This window comes from Urocampus carinirostris, chromosome 9 (genome assembly GCF_059441175.1).
Source record: "Urocampus carinirostris isolate Australia breed hairy pipefish chromosome 9, RoL_Ucar_1.0, whole genome shotgun sequence".
Lineage (NCBI taxonomy): Eukaryota > Metazoa > Chordata > Actinopteri > Syngnathiformes > Syngnathidae > Urocampus > Urocampus carinirostris.
Genome location: NC_142357.1, coordinates 19,526,555 through 19,546,078, shown reverse-complemented (window position 1 = coordinate 19,546,078; position 19,524 = coordinate 19,526,555). Strand labels below are relative to the sequence as shown.

Below are 19,524 nucleotides of genomic sequence, written 5' to 3'. Positions count from 1 at the left end.
ACTTTTTTATTTTTCCCGCAGTAGTTTGCATGTGAAAACTGGAATGTTGATGCTGGCAGTGAGCAGTCTTCAGCAGTCACAAGTTGTAGCCTCTGGGGATGCTCATGACCTGGATTTTTCTGTCATATGCAGAACCATAAATAAAACTTTTATATCTAAAACCTTGTGTTCAGAGGTGCTCTTTCAAAGAGGTGCCACTGTATACAAAAACTGAATAAAAAAACTCTCCATATAGCAAATGTGATGCAGCGCATTTTTTTGTTAATGAGTGTTCATTATTCCGCAGGCGCATTCGTGTCTAACTACACTCTGGTGCAGTGGCCAGCAGAGTTGGGCCCTCTGCATCCAGGAGACCCGGTCCACCTCTTGTGCTCATTACTCTTTGATCCAGAGACTGACTCATGCATGGGACTGCAAAGTGTGCATTGGTTGAGAGTGGGATCCAATTCAAGCCTGGCCTATGCCGATGGGAAAAAGGGAGTAGAATGTGAAAGGAGTAACCCCAGGCGGTGTATCTACAAGCTCTTCATCAACGTCAGCCTTTTAGATAGCGCCACATACTACTGCGCTCTGGAGGCTTGTGGCAACCTTGTGTTTGCAAGTGGAACAAAACTGGACCTGCAGGGCAAGTACTGTATTCTTCTAACTCAGGGGCGTCAATCTCATTTGAGCTTGGGGACCACATGGTAGAAAAAATATTCTCACAGGGGCTGGACCTTTGAATTAATAGCATATAAAGTGTGCCCTAGGTGGAGGGCTGGGGGTCTTTGCGGAGGTTCACAAAAAAATTGTTATTCAGGGATGTAAGATTTGACTCAAAAGTACATCTGTGCAGTTGTAAATAAGAAGAAGAAGAAAAAAAAAAGAATGTAATTAATTTCCACTACAGTATACAGTATTTAATTCAGGGAAACCTATGAAGGCTAGAAAGTGACAAAACTAGCCTATAAACACTAAATGATTAATTTAATAATTTAAAAGTTTTTTCCTTTTTTCTTTCTACGTTTTTATGAAAATGTTTAACTGAATATGGAAAGATTATTGTTAGATATCATAATTACTGTAGAATAAAGCAAAAGCTTTTTCAAACCTGCGCAAACACACCCAGGTGCTTCATTTCTTAATATTTTATTTTTTTTATCACCCTGAACATGGCTTTTGTTCATTAAATAACAATGGGGTGGGTTGGAGCAGACACACACACAAGCTTGACCCTTTATCCTTGTTTTACAGAAAAAGGGATGCTCGTGAACGGCTCCCACAAGGAAATTCTTCTGGTTTTGACATCCATCTTGGCCTTGAGTTTGCTGGTCATCGCTATACTGATCAATGTTATCAGGAAAAAGATTGCAGGTAACTTAAAGCAGCGCTTGCGCTTTATAAGGCATTAACAAATGCAATAGAATAAAATCACTCAATTGTAATGTTTTGTATGTATTGGATAAGAGTTACATTGCAAATGTTTTTGGGTTTTTTTTTTGTTAACCCAATCTTCTGACTGTAAATTATACAGAAGAAAAAAATCAACCATCATGGAGCTTGTTATGCCGTACTTATAATTCTTGCTTTCCCTTTTGCAGCTTTCCTTCCAACGCAAAGCAAGAATACGAAAGATTTTCAAAGTTATTCAGCATTAAATGTTTGTAACTCAACTGTGATCTTCACCATAATACAAAACAAAAGGCTGCTAAACATTAACTGACTGATGAAATGCCTGCTAAAAAATACTTTTTGGAGCTGCAAATTAATTAATGAATTAATTTTCTGTTTTTATTAATTGCAACCCTAAGCTTCTTCAGAGGGTAAAACAATTCACAGGGGGAAAAATTTAGATACAGACACTTCCCTACTTACGAACGAGATACGTTCCGGACGATCGTTCGTAAGTTAAATTTGTTCATAAGTTGCTTCAGGGCTATATTTTGTATGGAATGTATGTTTAAGGTTTATATAATTATGTTTAAGCCTTGTATGAGTAACCTGTACTGTTTTGTACTAAAAAGTAAACATTTCATAAAATAACATGCTCTATATATATAAATAAAGTTAAGTTTAACTTACTTTTGAAAGATGAGCTTCGACCGTTAGGCGACTTCCTTCTCTGTGGTAAAAAGCTGTTTCATTTCAAATGAAACAGCTCGCCTCGTCTTGACACTTTACACCAACCATATTGATTGGATGCACGACATATTAAAAAATAAAAATGTCAAACTTATTAGGGCGCTGGAGATACAGTACCGTATGTTTACACATGGAGTAGGAAAAGGAAGCCGGTGGATGCTGGGCGAGCTGTCACAGCGCCACACGCAGGTAGCGGCGGAAAGAAGAACTACAATAATGTTATGTACTCGGAAAAAGGTGCAAAATACAAAATTGAACTTACGGCGATGTCTGGATATTTTTCGATATCCCGAAAAAAAATGTTCGTACTGTTTTTTTGTAACTCGAATGTTTGTAAATAGGGGAGCGTCTGTATTGCAATTGTATTTGTTTTCATTAGTGGAAAAATATTGTTTCATTGGTACATTATGAAAGCACAACACAGGAACATTTAACATTTTATTTATTACTATTTGTCCAGCACCTATCCAGCTTATCTAGGCCCATGTCCCAGATTGATTGCACACAACACAATTTACTTGGGTGAGGTCAGAGCCGTTGCTAGCCATCTGGGTGCCCCAAGCACAAATGCTTTGTGCGTCACAATTTTGTTGTATTCTAGTGTTTTACCCTGTGATAAATACTGGATTAAACCACAATCAAACTCAGTTTTGAATCACGGTGCTTTTTTTTTTAATACGCACACTTGTTTTGGTATTAAAGGCGGTTGAGTATGACTCCCATCAAATAGGCCAGTGAGCCATACTGTATGAGCCGACAAAAAAATAATTCGAGCCAAGAAGAGTGCGCCCTTAAAAACAGTGCGCCAAATGGGTGTGGAAATACGGTATGATAATGAGCTTTTTTATTTTAACATTGACTACAGGCAAGCGATGCATGAGCTTCATCTCGTTTTTTTCTTTTATTTTTTACGCTCCAATCTCTTGTTGCCGTTTTGAGGCCATGCTCGTACTGGTATTCACCAAATTGCGAATGGGGCATAATCGAACATACCACTGGGAGGGGAGGTAAGCCGGGGCACAAAGCAGATTCACCCATTTTCTCCGGAAATTTGGTTTATGCTGCTTTTGTATTGTTTAACCGTATTAGCACATATTATTAACATTTTTAACACTTTATACCTTTTTTCCTCACGACCCTGATTTCTTTTGGTGCCCTCCTGGGCACTTGATACCCTACGCAGTGCGCGTTATGTGCTTTTGCGGGGCTACGGCCCTGGGTAAGATCAATTAAGGAAATGACCAATGAGACGTCTGTGTAACAGGCCCCTACTATTTGTTGTGATTTAATTCAATAAAGGTTTGATACAGTACAGTCTAAAAGGGTTTTTGATGCTCATTTGGTGAAACAAAAAATGGACAGCCATTCATCTCTTCTTGCTTGGGTTGCTGATCCCATATGGTAAGTCCCTGCTATGTGACCACTGTGCTGCCTTGCAGGACAACCTCATTTTGAAAAACTGCAAGTACATTTCTAAAAGTCGTCCAGCCAGTGCTACAATTTCAATACATACATCAATGACGCAGTACTCTCAATGGTACTATTGGAGCGTGGAGTTGGTGTGATACGAGGCTGCATTCCCAGATTTTTTTGAAAACCAACATTTATGGGTAAAACTATTTTTGGTTGAAGATTTAAAGAGTGTGCTTTCAAAAATACAACCCATTGACTGATGCTCAAGAGATTTTACAGTATAATTAATACAAAAAAAAAAAAAATTTCACACGCTCCTCGAAAATGCTGATGTACAGCTCATCTTTGAAGAGAGGGATGATGGTTTGCACCTAGAAACAACGGCAATCAAATGATGAAGGTGCTGTATCTAAGTCAGATCAGGAGCTTTGTCCTGCTACTGGTATCCATGGAAAATAGTATTAAATGTTTCATATAAGTAAGAGCCCGGTCACACAGCTGTTTGCCTCTGTAATCGCGGGTAAAATTTTGCGTTTTTTTTTTGCCCGTGGTTGCCCGCGATGGAAAATGCGCAAAATTGGCCAACCCGCTGTTCATCGGTGGTATGCCCGCAAAACAGACGCCGGCGACTGCTCCGCTTCCTCATCGCGTCATTTCGACGTCATTTTCTCGTGTGGACCACGGGTATAAAAGCTGCCTAGCCGGCATTATGCCGAGGAATGCATCCTTGCCGAGATTTGCATCCCCTCGCTACTACAACCACTTTTACCTCGTTTTATCTCACTTTTATATCACTTTTAGGGAATTTAATGGCGAACATATAACCAAAACCACTTCGTCTTGCATTTGTTGGGAATGTAATACAACTTAAACCATTCCGTCTTTGTATTTGTTGTGAATGTAATCGAACGGTAATGCACGCCGTATACAAATCACTTTTGAGCAGGTAACATGTTTATTTTGCCTTTTTCTATTCAAATCGCTCGTATTGAAACTGTTATGCACTCTACCATAAAGCTTATTTCTGCATAATAAGCTTTACGGTAGAGTGCATAACAGTTCTCAAAAGTGATTTATATAAATCTCGGCAGGGATGCATTTCTCGGCATAACACCGGGCTGTAGAAATCATAACCGCTCAAGACACAGTCCCCTGAAGATCAAGATTTTAAGCTATGGCACCGAAGAAGCCAATATGTTATTATTGTAATAGTTTTTCATTTTTATTTTATTATCTTGTTATGAAATGAAAAGAAATGTCAAGAAATAAAAATGGATTAAGACGAGGTCACTACGGTGACGGGGATCCATGTCCACCCCTTGACGTCTCGAGCACAACTGACGTGTGCTCGGCAAATCGCGCTGTATATACGTGGAGAAAGGCGTTTGACCGTCACACGCGTAACGCGCTAATTTCACGTAATAACACCGCGATACAGGCGCAGAACATGCTATGACCGTGCTCCACCCACGATTACCCGCTGAAATTTCGCGTCCTACCCATGTGTAACCACGCCCTGGCCGCGGCCAGAGCACGTCGTTCCGCGTCATTTCCGCGTCATTACCTCATGTGCCGCCCGCGGTTAACACGTGGTCTAAAGTTTTGAGCAGCGCAAAACGTTTTCGCGCGGCCAACCGCGTGTGAATTTCCGACCGCGTGTAAAGCACTGCTGTATCTCGTCTATATGGCGATCTCAAAGCGTCCAACATCGTCTGCTTCACGGGCAGAAAATTCTGGCCGTGATTCAGCCTCGATACGCCCATGAAAGGCTTGGTGACCGGGCCCCAAAGTTTTGAGCAGCGCAAAACTTTTTCGCGCTGCCAACCGCGTGTGAATTTCCGACCGCGTGTAAAGCACTGCTGTATCTTGTCTGTATGGCGATCTCAAAGCGTCCAACAGCTTCTGCTTTATAGGCAGAAATTTCTCGCCGTGATTCAGACGCAAACGGCTGTGTGACCGGGCCCTAAAGCACACCCCTACCCCAAAAAACAGCCTTGAGATGAATGGGTGCTGCCAACCTTTAGTTGCCCAAGACACACCACAGGGCATGTGCCCCTGTCACCCGGTTGGTTAAGGGATCTAGAACCGAGAAAAAGAAATATCAGGATGTTATCTGAGGGAAAAAAGTATGGTATCTCAATAGAATATTTGCATAATTACGTATTTGGTAAAGTTACTTGATATCACAAATGTTTCTTGCACGTTTTATGGTTTTGTTGATTGTCTCCTTTCTTTAGAAAATGATGCACCCACTTTATTTCTGGTCATTCTAGTTTTTATGTTGTCTGTTTTGGTCTTGAGTCTCGTGGTCATTGCCTTACTGATCAACATCACTGTGAAAAACAACGCAAGTAACCTTCACCACACCAAATTGTGTTTAAGACTTTGCAAAGGTCACAAAAGTATCATTTGCGCCACTTATTTACGTGTAAAGCCAATTATTTGCAATGTAGTGCTGTATGAAAAAAAAAACACTCATTTTACTTCACCCAACAAACCAGAACACCAAATAGTCAAATTTAGGCAGGTCACACACACTTAATCACAAGGAGTTTCAAAGGGCTGCAAAGACCACAGCCTATTGAAGACAACAGACTATTATTGCACCATCTCCCGATCTAAAACCTACATGACGGCAAGGAAAAACTCAAAATCCTCAGCAAGAGAAAAATTGAGAAAACTTGAGAAGAGACTGCACATGAGGTAATCCCCCTTCCAGGATGACCAGGCTGCAATGGATTTTAGCAAAAAGTGAGTTAAATTTACTTCCAAGAAATATTTTTGCAAAAACAGGATTGGATTGAAATGCAAAAAAAAATTATTAACCATATATCCATCCATCCTTCCATTATCTGCACCGCTTATCCTCAGTAGGGTCACGGGGGTGCTGGAGCCAATCACAGCCATCTTCGGGCAGTGGGCAGGGGACACCCTGAACTGGTTGCCAGCCAGTCACAGTCAACCGTAAATCGTACGGTAAAAAAATAGTAGACAATTCTCGGAGTATGATACAATAACATATCAAGATCATCTCAGGGGGTGTAGAAAACCTTCTTTCAGGCCCAATCCGGCGTCCGGGCCTTGACTTTGATGTGTGTGATCTAGACTGATGGAAAAATTATCGGGCTGGTCAGGGAACGTGACACGGTTTACCATGTCAGAACCCTTGGGCGGGGCCAGCAACTCGGCCGCCCCGTCAGCCCGATGCAGTGCAGGTGGCGGCCTGTGAAGGTACGCCATTCACTTTGCAGGCTTTCATTTTGCAGAGCAGTACAGCGAGTGAGACAACCAGCTACCCAGATGCATACAATGGTTAAGATCAAATTAAAACATAATAAATAGCAATACAAATAAAATTATAAAATAAATCCAATTACGGCTAGACGGGCCAACCATGCCAGGAAAAGGACCTGAATGAGGCTCATCCACACAGATAGGGATGGCAGCAAATGGTCTACATTGAAATCCTCTAATTAATAAATATTTTTTAGGTGTGTGCTTTTGACATCAATCAATTGTAGACGTTTTCCTCTTGCATATTCTGTCCCAACACAAAGCCCTGGAGATATCTATATACATTAGACAACAAATGTTTGTAAATATAGCATTTGAAAATCTTCACAAAGCTAAATGTTTCCCATATGTTGTCAATTTGATCTGTTTTCCCTACAGAGAGACCAAGAGTCTCATCTAAACTCTACTGTGATCTTCACAGTGGTAGAACGTGAAACACACACACAACAGAGGGACGAAGGTTTCTTCGAAATCCTCCGATGTGCTGAAAGTAGACCTACTGGCTGAATGCTAGTTATTTTTTGCTTTGCAGCATTTCAAATAAAACCAAAGAAACAATTTTATTTTCCACTTTCTATTGAAGTATTTTTAAGCCTTTATGGAAAATACAATGTGACCTTATTAAATTATGTTTTTTTTTTCATTTATACACCACCATGTTAAGTCAAGTCAAGTCATTTTTATTGTATAGCCCTTAATCACAAAGCGTCTCAAAGGGCTTCACAGGTTATTACACATGAGAAGTTTAGGTTATTCATATGCTATAGAGTAGAAGTGTGTTTTAAGCTTAGATTTAAACATTTCCACTGAGGTTGCATATCGGATCTCAGGGGGAGGAGCATTCCACAACACCGGTGGCCGGATGGAGAACGCTCTCGAACCAGCGGAACACTTCTTGGCTCTTGGGATCACCAGAAGACCGGCGCTCTCAGAACGAAGGCTTCGGGCCGAAACATAGGGGGAAATCAGATTTGAAAGATATGAGGGGGAAAGTCCATGTATGATTTTGTATAATAATACTAAGAGAACCTTGAAATCACATCTTGGGCTAACAGGGAGCCAATGCAGGTTAGCCAAAATTGGGGTGATGTGATCGGACTTTTTTGTCCTAGTTAAAAGCCTCGCTACGGCATTTTGTACCATGTTATTATAATATATTTTGGAAAGCACAACACAAATGTGTCAGTTTAAATGTCTTCATCAAAAAGATTACAAAAATTACTAATATGGTATAAAAAAAAAGTGCTGTAATTCTCCTTTGATGTATGCTGCACTTTTTCAGAAGCGTGTGGTTCCACTTTAAGATGGAAGCATCTTTTTTTTTAAACCTATTTATATCTTCAATGTACTAGGTAGGGTGGGCTATTTTTTCTCTTGAATTGAAAGTGTGGAGTGGAGAAGTGCTTCTTCTATATGTATGTCATTGTGACCAAGAACTCCAAATAGTGTTAATAGTGACTGTCAGGAAATGTGAGTGCGGACTAAAAGTAGTCTTTTTGTCTTATTCTCATCTCATCTCATCTCATTAGCGACACCGCTTATCCTCAGTAGGGTCGCAGGGGTGCTGGAGCCCATCCCAGCAATCATCAGGCAGTGGGCAGGGGACACCCTGAACTGGTTGCCAGCCAATCGCAGTTGGTCTTATTTAGGACGTAAAAACTTTTATTATGTTGTTCAACCTCATTTACATGTGTTTACCAAGAATCAGTGAGGAGATGTGCTTCACACGTCAGCCACACAAATTCAGTATCATATAAGACAAAGATGAGCTCGAGCTGATGACACAGCAACAAAGGATATTGCAAAGTGAAAAAAAAACTTGAAGGTTTTACACTGGAAAACCTCAAACCTGAGGTGATCAAATGTGAACCCTACTGAGCAGAGTTCTTTACTTGTTTGCAATGCAGCATCTTCACGTTTTAAAAATGCTTAACAGGAAAAGGTATAAATCATACAATATGTATGGTTTACACTAATAGATCAGGTCAAAGTTATTAATCCCAAGAAAAAAACTGAAGGCAGACAATGATTAAACATTAATTATTGGGTGGGTTTATGTGCAGGCAATAGTTTGATTGATTTGTTACAATCGTGCTCTCAGGTTCCCTCTCAATAACCATTTCTTTCTATCTCTCTCTTTCTCTTTCTCGACCTTAGCTTACTTGGTTACTCACTTCTGGGTTCAATTTTCCTCTTTACAGCTGCATTCACTTGTATTAATTTCCCTTCTATCATGACACTCTCGTGTCATAATGTAAACAATCTGTTTCCATGGGTCTGTGCTAGTCCATTGTATTATTTTTCACAACCCTAACACTCTTGTCTCAGTGACTTGTTATTACAGTATTCCAGGTTACAAGTGCTGCCCTCTCTCTTTGGCCTTAGCCAAACACTATCCCTTCACCTGCATCGAGGACCACATTTGTTGCCTCACTACATGACTTGTAAAGCATGATATACGCAAAGACAGCTTGCTTGCTAAACAGGCCTCCTCTGTAACGATTGATTTCTGCTGAGCTGTCATGGTGTAAAAAGGCAGAGACACAGGAGCGGAGTTGACAAGTTCGTTGCGGTCAGAGTAATTTAACGATAGGTGCTCTGCACCAAGGAGGGGAGAGTATGATAAACAGAAAAAAGACAAACCACGGCTAGCAGGCTACAAGTTTTGAGACGGGCAAAATCAGACTTAAAAGGATGTAAGAAACAAGCGCATGCAGAACATCAACATGGAAGACAACGATCTAACAGCTTCAGCTGTCGGCACAGTCATTATATGCGGATTGTTGATGAGAGTTAAGTGTGTTTAATAAGTGGCAGACGTAGGGGTCCTTCAGTCAATTGTATGCTGGCGTCTTCTGGAGGACAGTGGCGTTCTTGATCCTAACAGGGACATTTCCGTTTGTTGTTTTTTTTTTTGTCCCAACAGCAAAAATGCTTCAGGTGAATCCATCAATACAATATAATATCTGTTTCTGGCAAAGGATTTATGAGCACATTGAGAAAACACGGTAATGGAGCACATTTTTAGATCAAGGCAGAAGCAAGAAAGATGCTTCATTGAAATTTAATCCCAGGCGAACTATTCCCTGAATTTCGAACATACGCAAAGTAGTAAAACCTCAAATGTTTTTCCAGATTTTATTTGAATCAACTTGCTTTTTTATCATTTTATTATTAAAATATATATTTTTGAAAGGGCCTTCACAAGCTTCACTGGAAAAAACTAAATCCTTACCTCATAATCTTTCCAATTTCAAGTACAAGTTTTATTAGATATATTTTCCTGTTGCTTGAACAAAAATTAAATGAATAATTCAAGCAGGCCGATTTTAAGAAATATGTGATACTAATATTAGAGTGAAATACATCGCTTTTGCAAATAATGCAAACACACCGGAAATATTTTGGAAAGCCACTGTATTGGTTCGAAACAGGAAACGACTGGTGAGACGTCTTTGAAATAGGCTACTCCCCTATGGAGGGCTTCAATTCAAGTCGAAAAATCATTTGGAGAGATTGCTGCTGCTCACTCATTGAAAGGACATCAAAATGCTGACGGTCCTTTACCAGCTGCTCCTGCTGATCCTACTTAGAGGCAGGTTTATCTTCCCTGTTTGTCTCGGTACGCACTTGCCAACATCTGTTTTGTGCTTTTTTTTCTGCTCAGGATGCTCGGGTGGTCCTGACTTCAGAACAGAGACCGTTGCAGTTGGACAAAGTGTCTCTCTAAAATGTAGTCTTGACAACTTAAAGTTCTGGGACACCGTTTCGTGGATTCGACTCGCTTCTGGAACCTTCCCTGAAATCTTGAGTCAGATGGGAGCTTTTGATTATTCTCAAAATGAAACTTGGACATCAAACAGTAGACGTCATATCTTAGTAAAATATCTGCCGGGAAAATATTGTCTTGAAATTAGTCAAGTTCAGAAAAGTGACATGGCGATCTACTACTGTTTCAAACATAACTCTTGGAAAAAAAACATTACATTTTTGAATGGAATATTTCTGCAGGTCCAAGGTAAATAAATGTGTGTATCTGTAACCAGGCTTTAACAAAAATATGGCTTGAGAGTGAATTTTGTTTTTTAAAATTTCCAGGAGGAAAATCTTCTGTCTCTGCCGTCACTCAAGAATTACATTCTAACAAGGGCCCAAGCGGCCCTTCAATAACCTCACAGTGCTCAATAGTCTTTCGATCCGGTCAAACATGCAGAGATGGAAACAAAGTTTCCTGGTTTAAAGCTGGCCCAGGTCAGGCACCCCCAAGTTTTGTTTACACTTATGAGCAATGCGGAGAGGCCCAAAATGGCTCCATGCAGAAATGCATTCACGGTTTTTCAAAAAATGACAACTCTTCCCTTGCCGGAACGTGTGCTTGTGCTGTTGCCACATGTGGGGAGATTTTTATGGGAAATGCAAAAGAAGTCGTCATTTCAGGTACATATTTTGTCTTTGATGTTCCAAGTTTGTATTTGACAATGTGCTAATCAAGTGAATTGATTTATGTTTTCTGTTTTTTTGTATGTTTCCAGATGCTGACACGACAGTTTTAATGTCCATTATCTATGTTTTGAGTTTTGCTTTGACCTTAAACTTCATGCTCTCAGCTTTTTTTGTATACAAATTTAAGACTAGGGATTGGTTGGATTGTTTTTCCTGCAAAGGTGAGAAAATAAGCAGCTTATTTAATCATTCGAAGTAGTTATATTGCCAAAGTCACAGATTTCGCGGAGGGAAGTTCGTTTGCAAATGACCAGAGAATGTTTTTGCAATTTGTCACACAAAGTGCCGTCGGGATTCAATGAGTTTCAGAAATTGTTCCGATATCTAAATGATAGAACCGACTCGGAGAGCCGTTGGTCATATAAGTCAATTTGGGGCCAAATATTTTGAACTTGACAAAATGCTACTAAAAGTGAGAAAACAAAACTAATTGAATGGAACTTTTTTGAAATTAAAGTACAATTGTCAATTTTTGGGGGATTGTATTTAATTTCAGTTTTAAGTTATTTGTCTTCAGTTATAAGTATCTCTCTCTCTCTCTCTCTCTCTCTCTCTCTCTCTCTCTCTCTCTCTCTCTCTCTATATATATATATATATATATATATATATATATATATATATATATATATATATATATATATATATATATATGTATATATATATATATATATATATATATATATATATATATATATATATATATATATATATATATATATATATATATATATATATGTATATATATATATATATATATACATATATATGTATATGTATATGTATATATGATAGATAATATTCAATATGCAAAAATTGGGTTTCAGTTTTTAAGTTGACCTTTATAAGTTCAAAATTTTAGCCTGAATGCAACCCCCATGCTAATGAATTGTATTTCTCTTTGTTTTCATTTCAACATCAAGCTCGTCAGCAAACTCATGAAAAAATATCAAGCGGCGTGCAGCAGGTCAGCCAGACTTTCCTCCGCAAAGTTTCTCTCTAGCCACTTTCTTTTCTTTACACATGACTTGTTTTCTCAGAGAGACGAGGACTCTTTAATTTATTCTGTGCCCAACATCGTTGCCAGGAATAGCGGCAAAGCCGGCCTAACAAGCACCAGAACCACTGAAGAATTTAGCATATATACCGATGTCTGTCTTCAAGACTCTTCATGAGGCCAAATGGATTCGATGGTCTCAATCACTTCTTTTGAGTTTTAGTGATGATGAAGAAATTTCAATGCTTTTTATTGTTCTTTTTTTTTGTGAAAAGGAAAAAAAAACGTGATACAGAGAAGAATTACTGTACATCCTGAATATTGCTAGGTGCTGGCATGGTGAAAAAGCCCTTGAAACTTTGGTAGTGCACATCACTCTCAACTCCAGCAGAGGCGCCCGTCTGAGAACCGGTCCCCCAGCGACGGCTAGCAACCCCCAGGCCAGCTTTGTTGGATGGAGCCCAGAAGAACCCCCCACAAGCCCACAGCCACATATTGCTCTACCACACTCAATATCTTGATGTCACGTCACAGTAATAAAAGCAGGCCATTTATTGTTTGTGTTGAATTCCATTTTTTTTTATTTCTAGCACCTATCAGCTGGTTAGTTTCCTTTTACAAGCAATTGCTTGTCTTTATATTTCTTCATGATATTGTTGTTTAAGGGGGGAAAAAATCAAAATCAAAAATAGTCCAAATAAAGAACTGCCATGGTTGCCATGGCGCCCATTTGGTCCCCGTCGTGTGGCGCCAGGTTATGTCAAGGTTGCCACGGCGCCCAATTGGCCCGCCGTGTGGCGCCAGGTTCTGTCATGGTTGCCACGGCACCCAATTGGCCCCGCCCATGAACACCAGCTGGAACGCGTTGACAGATTGCACCCTGGGAGTAATTAAACGCTGTCTTTTGAGTCGTTTGTTGTCGAAGCGTCTGCAAAACTCCTGATAAGGAGGGGTGAGGTTCAAACAGAGTTGCCGGATACAACCGAATGTTTGATCTTACATTATTACACATAGTCCAGTGTTTTTCCAAATTGCTCAGTCCACAATTGAATGGATTTGGGAGTACAGTCCATAAACATGCCCGATTAAAGTCGCCGTCTACGATAAAGCTCCGTTGGGGAGTGGAAGCTGCTGTTTATTGATAGCAGCGGGCAGCAGATTTAGCGCTATGCTAACGTTAGCATCCGGTGAAACGGTTAGCGGTGGAAAGTAAACAGCAAACACAAAGACCACAGTTAACTCTCCCGGTACATAGAAGGGTCTGCACGATACTGCAAGAACTTCCATATCGAGTGAGCAGTGTGTGTCAATGGTTCGGCTATTATTGTAGCACGTAGTCTCCAACCCCTGTTTTTACCGGAGTCTTCGTCTCGGTGATGTAATGCAGCGTCGGGAAAGCCAAGACTCCGTGATGACAAAAAAAAAAATCCTCCAATTTCGGACGTTGTTGGTGGCGATCCGCAGCTCAATTCACTCATTGTGGAAGATGGATCTGGCGTTGGTTGAACATGCTTGGGAGCGCTGGTCTGTGTGGTCGCCTTCTTAGTTCAGCCTTTGCTCCGTCGTTGTCGTTGTCGGCAGGCGGGCAAATCTTCCAGGGAGATCCGGTGGTCTCTGTATATCCCTCGGGATGTAGTGGATAATATTGTAAATGCGAAGGGAGTCGAAGGGAAAATATGAGGATCAGGGGACACTAAAAAACAAAAGACGAACTGGAGCCCGAGCCGCAGCGTCTGCACAACGCGCTGCCATGTGAAATGAAATGAAATGAAATGAAATGAAATGATTTGCATTTCTATAGCGCTTTTCAAGTCAATGACTTCCCAAAGCGCTTTACATTGTGCTTCACATTTCCCAATAGCGGCCGTGATCTGTGCAACCATGTAAGGCGCTAACCTGCTTATTGGGGGTAATAGGGGGTTCAATGTCTTACCCTCCTGAGCTACTGCCGCCCCGCCATCTTGACTTCTAGTAGAGAAGACATCAATGAATTTTGAATATTAAAATTTTGAACGCACGATCAATTATTAGCCGATGGTGACAATGATGTAAACTATGCATAGTAGTCAAAATAACAAACTGACAACTTATGCAATCTTCTTTGCAGATGTCACATATTTAAAAAAAATCAGTTATGTAAAAATCGTGTAAAATAATTCACAAGAAAAAAAATGAAAGTAAAATGAATTCAAATGAAAGGAAATAACCGATAATCTGGTCTCCTCCTTGTTTGATTTGAAAGGCTAGCCACAACAAGGCTTCAAGTTTCCATGCACCGCTTGTGTCAGTCACAAGTTTCGACTTGCGGTGTCTGCAACCCTTTGCAGGAACTAAAAATAAACCAGGTGGAAAATATATACTGCTTGGAACTCGCATAAAGTTAAATCATTAATCGACAGTCGTCATCGTTTTTGAGTGAACAATGATGACTGAATAAATTATGCTGCTATTGAGTTTTTTATGGTACCATGTCTGCACTTTTACTTTTAATGTGTATATTGGGTTATCTATGGGTATCGGGTTTGTATCCATATTCATTCTGAATATTTAAATCTTTGCATTTTCTTTTAACTGTGAATTGATGACTGTATGCTCCAAACAAAGATTCGGGGTTCTTTAACAATGACGATCCGTTTTCTGAACTAAAAAAAAAATGGAACTAAGACATTAGTGAAGTAAGTGAGCCTTAATTCTATTATCAAGGCAACTCTTTAACTAAGACAAAATGACCAGGATAGTGAGCTGTCAGCCTTGTCACTTAAGAACCCTTTATTTATATTATTATTTTAATTATTTATTCTTTTTTTGCACAATTATGGTGTCAATATTATTGTACTATTTTCCATTGCACTTTCTGATGCAATTTAGGCTAGTCTTCATTGCCTATCTACTCGATTAGCATTCCATTGTATTCTGTCTTAAAGCTTCTTATGTACATGTTTATCCTGGAGGGCCTCATTGTAAATAATAGCTTGACAACAAAGGGTCATGAATCAGAACAGGATCAGGACCCAAACGCGGTATGTTACTCACTCAAGCCTTTTATTTTAGGGAAAACGGGGAGTCATACACGTTAGGCAGCAGTCTGGCGTGAAATGAGAGGAAGCCAGAGGCCAACGAGATCGATACCAATTGCCCGAATAGATATCGGACAGATGGGGTCGATTCCGGACAGGACGGGACAGACAGGAATGATAATGAAACAGGACATCGAAAATAAACAGGACAAACTAGACAGGAATGGAAACTGGAAAAAATAATAAACAGGACAAAAATGGACGGGAACGAAACTGGAAACCGATATTTAAAAGGAAAAAAATAAACAGGAACAATACCGGACAGGAAATGCCAACAGGAAACAGGACTGAGTCAAAAGGACAGAGGTTCGTTGATGGACTTACAAAAGTGACAGGACTGGGTTTAAATAGCAGGGAAGCCAATCTGTCAAGGAGCCGCAGCTGGCGCCACACAGGCGAAGCCAATTGGGCGCCATGGCAACCGTGACAAAAATGGTGGGTTGGTAAAGCCGTTTGCGAATGTTGAAGTCAAAATTATCTTAATGCACTTTTTATAAAAGTCAAAATGCTTGATAAAATTAAAAACATATGCACAGGAGAACCCCATTTCCCAATACTCTCATACTTTTAGCATACCTGTCAACCTGTACGTTTTTGCCGTACAAAGTACGTTTATTATGCCTTTTAAGACGTGTACGACGTACAAGAAAATCTGTACGTAAAAAGGCAAATTTGTAAATTATGGGTACCATGCGGTAAACACCGACTATCTCGAAACAGCAAATTAATCAAATCTAACAAGATTGAGTTGTGCAGTGAAAGGAAGTCCGTCTCTTTTTAGAGAACCGGCTTTTTCGGCTCAACTCATTAAAGAGAGATGGCTCTCAAACGGCTCACTTGCTTTGATGCATTATATTACGAATTATTATGTTGTATAAAGAAGATAAGAAAAAAAGGAAGTATACAAAGATAAAAATGAAAAAGACAGGTTTGTGGTTATCCCTTTAATCAGTATATTACCAACAATAATTTAATCCAGAAAATGAATTAATAATTTAAATAAGAAAATGTAATGTTTTTTCCTTCTACAGTGAACGTCCAAGCTACTTAATTTATGAACTTTTTTTATAATAAACTTCATTCATGTCGAGCAACTCAGTATCTCACAACAAAATGTTAATTAACAATAAATATGATATAACGAAACACATGTACAATATAACATGTTAAACTACATATATAAACACGTTTGAAAAAAAAGATGGTGTAAGATTTTTTTGTATTTTGTAATGGAAAATATGACAGTTTGTAAGGGCATGGAGCCCTGGAGGTTGACAGGTACACACATATTTGTGAGAAGACATGCACAGCAAAAAAGGCACTTGAAAGTTTTGAGGAACAAATGTGGTAAAACAGTTTTTCTTTTTAATAAACATGTTATGAACTAGTAGTTTCTTTGAACTAGCTATTTTTTTGGGGGAATAAAAAAAAAAAAAAAAGCAAATATATTTTCTCTTTATTTTTATTCATATATATATATATATATATATATATACAATATATATATACAATGATGAATCACGTGCTAACTGCACTTTTTATGATGTTTTTTTTTCCCACGACGCTGAATTGAAACTGAATTACAAATCTTTGTTCAAAAAGTACATGTGTATATATTTTCCTACTAATTTAGGTTAATGATCAAATTTTTTCAACAATTTTTTTCCTATCAATTGTTAATATTTTATCTTAATGCAGGGGTCGGGAACCTATGGCTCGCGAGCCATATATGGCTCTTTCTATGAGTACCTATGGCTCAGAGACCAATTTGATTGCATGCAAAATTTCTCCATCTTGTTCAAAACCGGGATTGCCTATCCTATTCAGGTACACGTAAGGCCAAACCAAAGCTAAGTGCAAAGGAAACACTTCGCAGTATATATAGGGTACGTTTTTCACTACAATTTACAGTCAAGGTGTCACACAAAAATAGGGGGAAAAAAAACTCGTTTTGGCTGTACAACGCTAAAGAATCCTTTATTTAAAAGTTCACTATATAATCTGTGTTCAGTGTTCAGATACTTTATGATGAATCCACAGAACTGTAAATACGCCAAAACACCGGAAGAGAACTTAGTCATTTGATTGGGTGAGTGGGAGGGATGGGTGGAGCTATGCAAAAAGTACAAGCATTCCCTCCCATCTCTCGCCAAAGGTAAGCACATAAGGCTCCCTATCTCAGAATGTTGTGACGTTTTTACAAAATAAATGCTTGCATCTGGTTTTGAAACCAATATGTATGAAAAAAAGGGTCAAAAGGAGTTTAACCGATCTTGAGTAATTGCAAGAAAGAGACAAGTTTAAAGTGGTCTGTTTGTTGAATTTGGGACAGGGGCTCTGGCATTATTCTCTTTTCATAATTTTTATCAAATCATCAAAAATAAATGTGCTGAAGACTAAGCTTTTGTCTGGGGCGCGGGTTTAGCAATTTAGTAAATTTGTCTCATAATATATGGTGTGGCTCTTTCCCAAAATAAAATTAATATTTTTTGCTTTTATGGCTCTTTGAGTCAAAAAGGTTCCCGACCCCTGTCTTAATGTCAAATTATACTTTTATTTATTCATTTAGTCTTTTAACAGGGGTTACACTCTTGTTGGCTCAATATCGCACTTTAATGATTGCTACCTGATGTATTTTCCTTCTTCAAATTTCACCATGTCCGCAAACGCCTGATGAAAGGTCAAGTCCTGTTCAGCCAGTGAGTCTGACCGTTTTTCAGTTTAAGATTCTACCAATGACAAGCATGATTCATTGTCCCAGAAAATTTATCCCTCTCTGGTTTAAAGTGGCAATGGAAGACAACCAAGCACAAGGACCACTGAGGATTTCAGCACGTATGCTGACAACTAACTTTGTGAGTCCCGAAAAGGCAAAATGAAGTCAATGTGTCAGAGTGGACCTCCTATGGATTGTATTTACAAACTTACTGAGCACAATAACTTATATCTAATATATTCAAGAGTGAACATCACTGTAACACTGTAAGACCATGAGTCCCTTCAGTCAAACAAAAAAAGGTTTAACCGAGGAAAACTTTCTGCAACGCTAAATTTCTTTTCTTGTGATGTTTATCATTCAGCACAAACGATAAATACAAAGTCATTCAAAGACGCTGGTTTGTTATGATTTCGGAAATGGCGTACTAATGTTTACCCCATTAAAACCGTGTTGAGCTTTGCATAGAACTAAGGAATCAAGCACCTATAGTTACTTGCGCCATTTACCTGTGCTTTTAGTCCGGAATTTATGGTATTTGCCTTTGAAAAAAAACAATGAGAGGTGATGTTTTATTTTCAGACTTCATGGAAGCACAATCCACCGTCTTTAATCTCGAAAATTCCCAGTCTGATGTGCAACCTCCAAGACCTTCACTGACCTCACAGTGCTTGATCCTCTCCTCGTTTGGGAAGAAAACATGCAGGGATGGACACACAGTTAACCGGTTCAACGTTGGAACAAATGACACAGTTCCAAGATTTGTCTACGCTTACAGAAAATGTGAAAGTCCGGGAAAAAAAAGGCATTTACGCTTCACCAAAGAATATCAGAAGCTCTGACGTTGGAACCTCCTCTTGTGCTGTTGCCACTTGTGGTCATATTTTTATGAAAAAGGCAAACAAAAAGGAAGGTGAATGTCATGAGTGCCATTAGTGTAAAATGTGAAGATTGATTCGTTTACAGTAATCCTTTTAAACTATTTTAACACAGGAAACAGCGAGTGTCTTACGCAAAGGTGTTTCATTTATGTCTTGGGTTCTATTTTAGTCTTAAGTTTCATCCTTTTGGCCTTTCTTGCATACAAGATCAAGAAAAAAAATGTTTCTTACTGCGAAAGGTAAGAGAAAGTACATAGAAAATCTTGAGAGCCATTAATACAAAAAAAAATAACTATACTGCAAAAAAAATGTTCCTTATGTAGGAGGACATTTTCAGATTTTAAGATATTTGTGACTTTACAAACGCACTTGTACACATATAAAAAAAGAATTAGACTTAATTAGAATCAGAATCAGGCTTAAAGACATTTTAGCACATATTTATTTAAATACACATTAAAATAACTTAAATTCTGTCCGGTAAAATCGGAAATATTGTACTGTTAAATCTGTTTCTTTTACTTT

The 19,524-nt window shown here is 39.0% G+C and overlaps 2 protein-coding genes across 2 annotated transcripts in view; both read left to right on the top strand.

Annotated features, from left to right (window-relative positions):
• The window catches only part of LOC148359535 (integrin alpha-6-like), a 34,836-nt gene extending 28,073 nt beyond the window's left edge, over positions 1-6,763 (top strand). The window contains exons 25-26 of the mRNA XM_088344349.1: positions 319-629; positions 6,640-6,763. Coding sequence (XP_088200475.1) covers positions 319-629; positions 6,640-6,763 — 435 coding nt within the window. The remainder of the gene's footprint in view (positions 1-318; positions 630-6,639) is intronic.
• Positions 6,764-10,377: 3,614 nt separating this feature from the next.
• LOC148359534 (uncharacterized) lies at positions 10,378-12,503 on the top strand. Its single transcript, XM_088344346.1, has 6 exons — positions 10,378-10,450; positions 10,496-10,846; positions 10,927-11,265; positions 11,361-11,492; positions 12,252-12,295; positions 12,369-12,503. Exons 1-6 carry the CDS (start codon positions 10,378-10,380, stop codon positions 12,501-12,503), a joined length of 1,074 nt encoding a protein of 357 aa, XP_088200472.1.
• Positions 12,504-19,524: the final 7,021 nt, after the last annotated feature.

Excerpts from the sequence above, each read along its gene's own strand:
- LOC148359534 (XM_088344346.1), top strand. The coding sequence starts at position 10,378 with ATGCTGACGGTCCTTTACCAGCTGCTCCTGCTGATCCTACTTAGAGGC. Across the intron at positions 10,451-10,495 it reads TATCTTCCCTGTTTGTCTCG|GATGCTCGGGTGGTCCTGAC; the intron begins GTACGCACTTGC and ends TTTTCTGCTCAG. Across the intron at positions 10,847-10,926 it reads AATATTTCTGCAGGTCCAAG|GAGGAAAATCTTCTGTCTCT; the intron begins GTAAATAAATGT and ends TAAAATTTCCAG.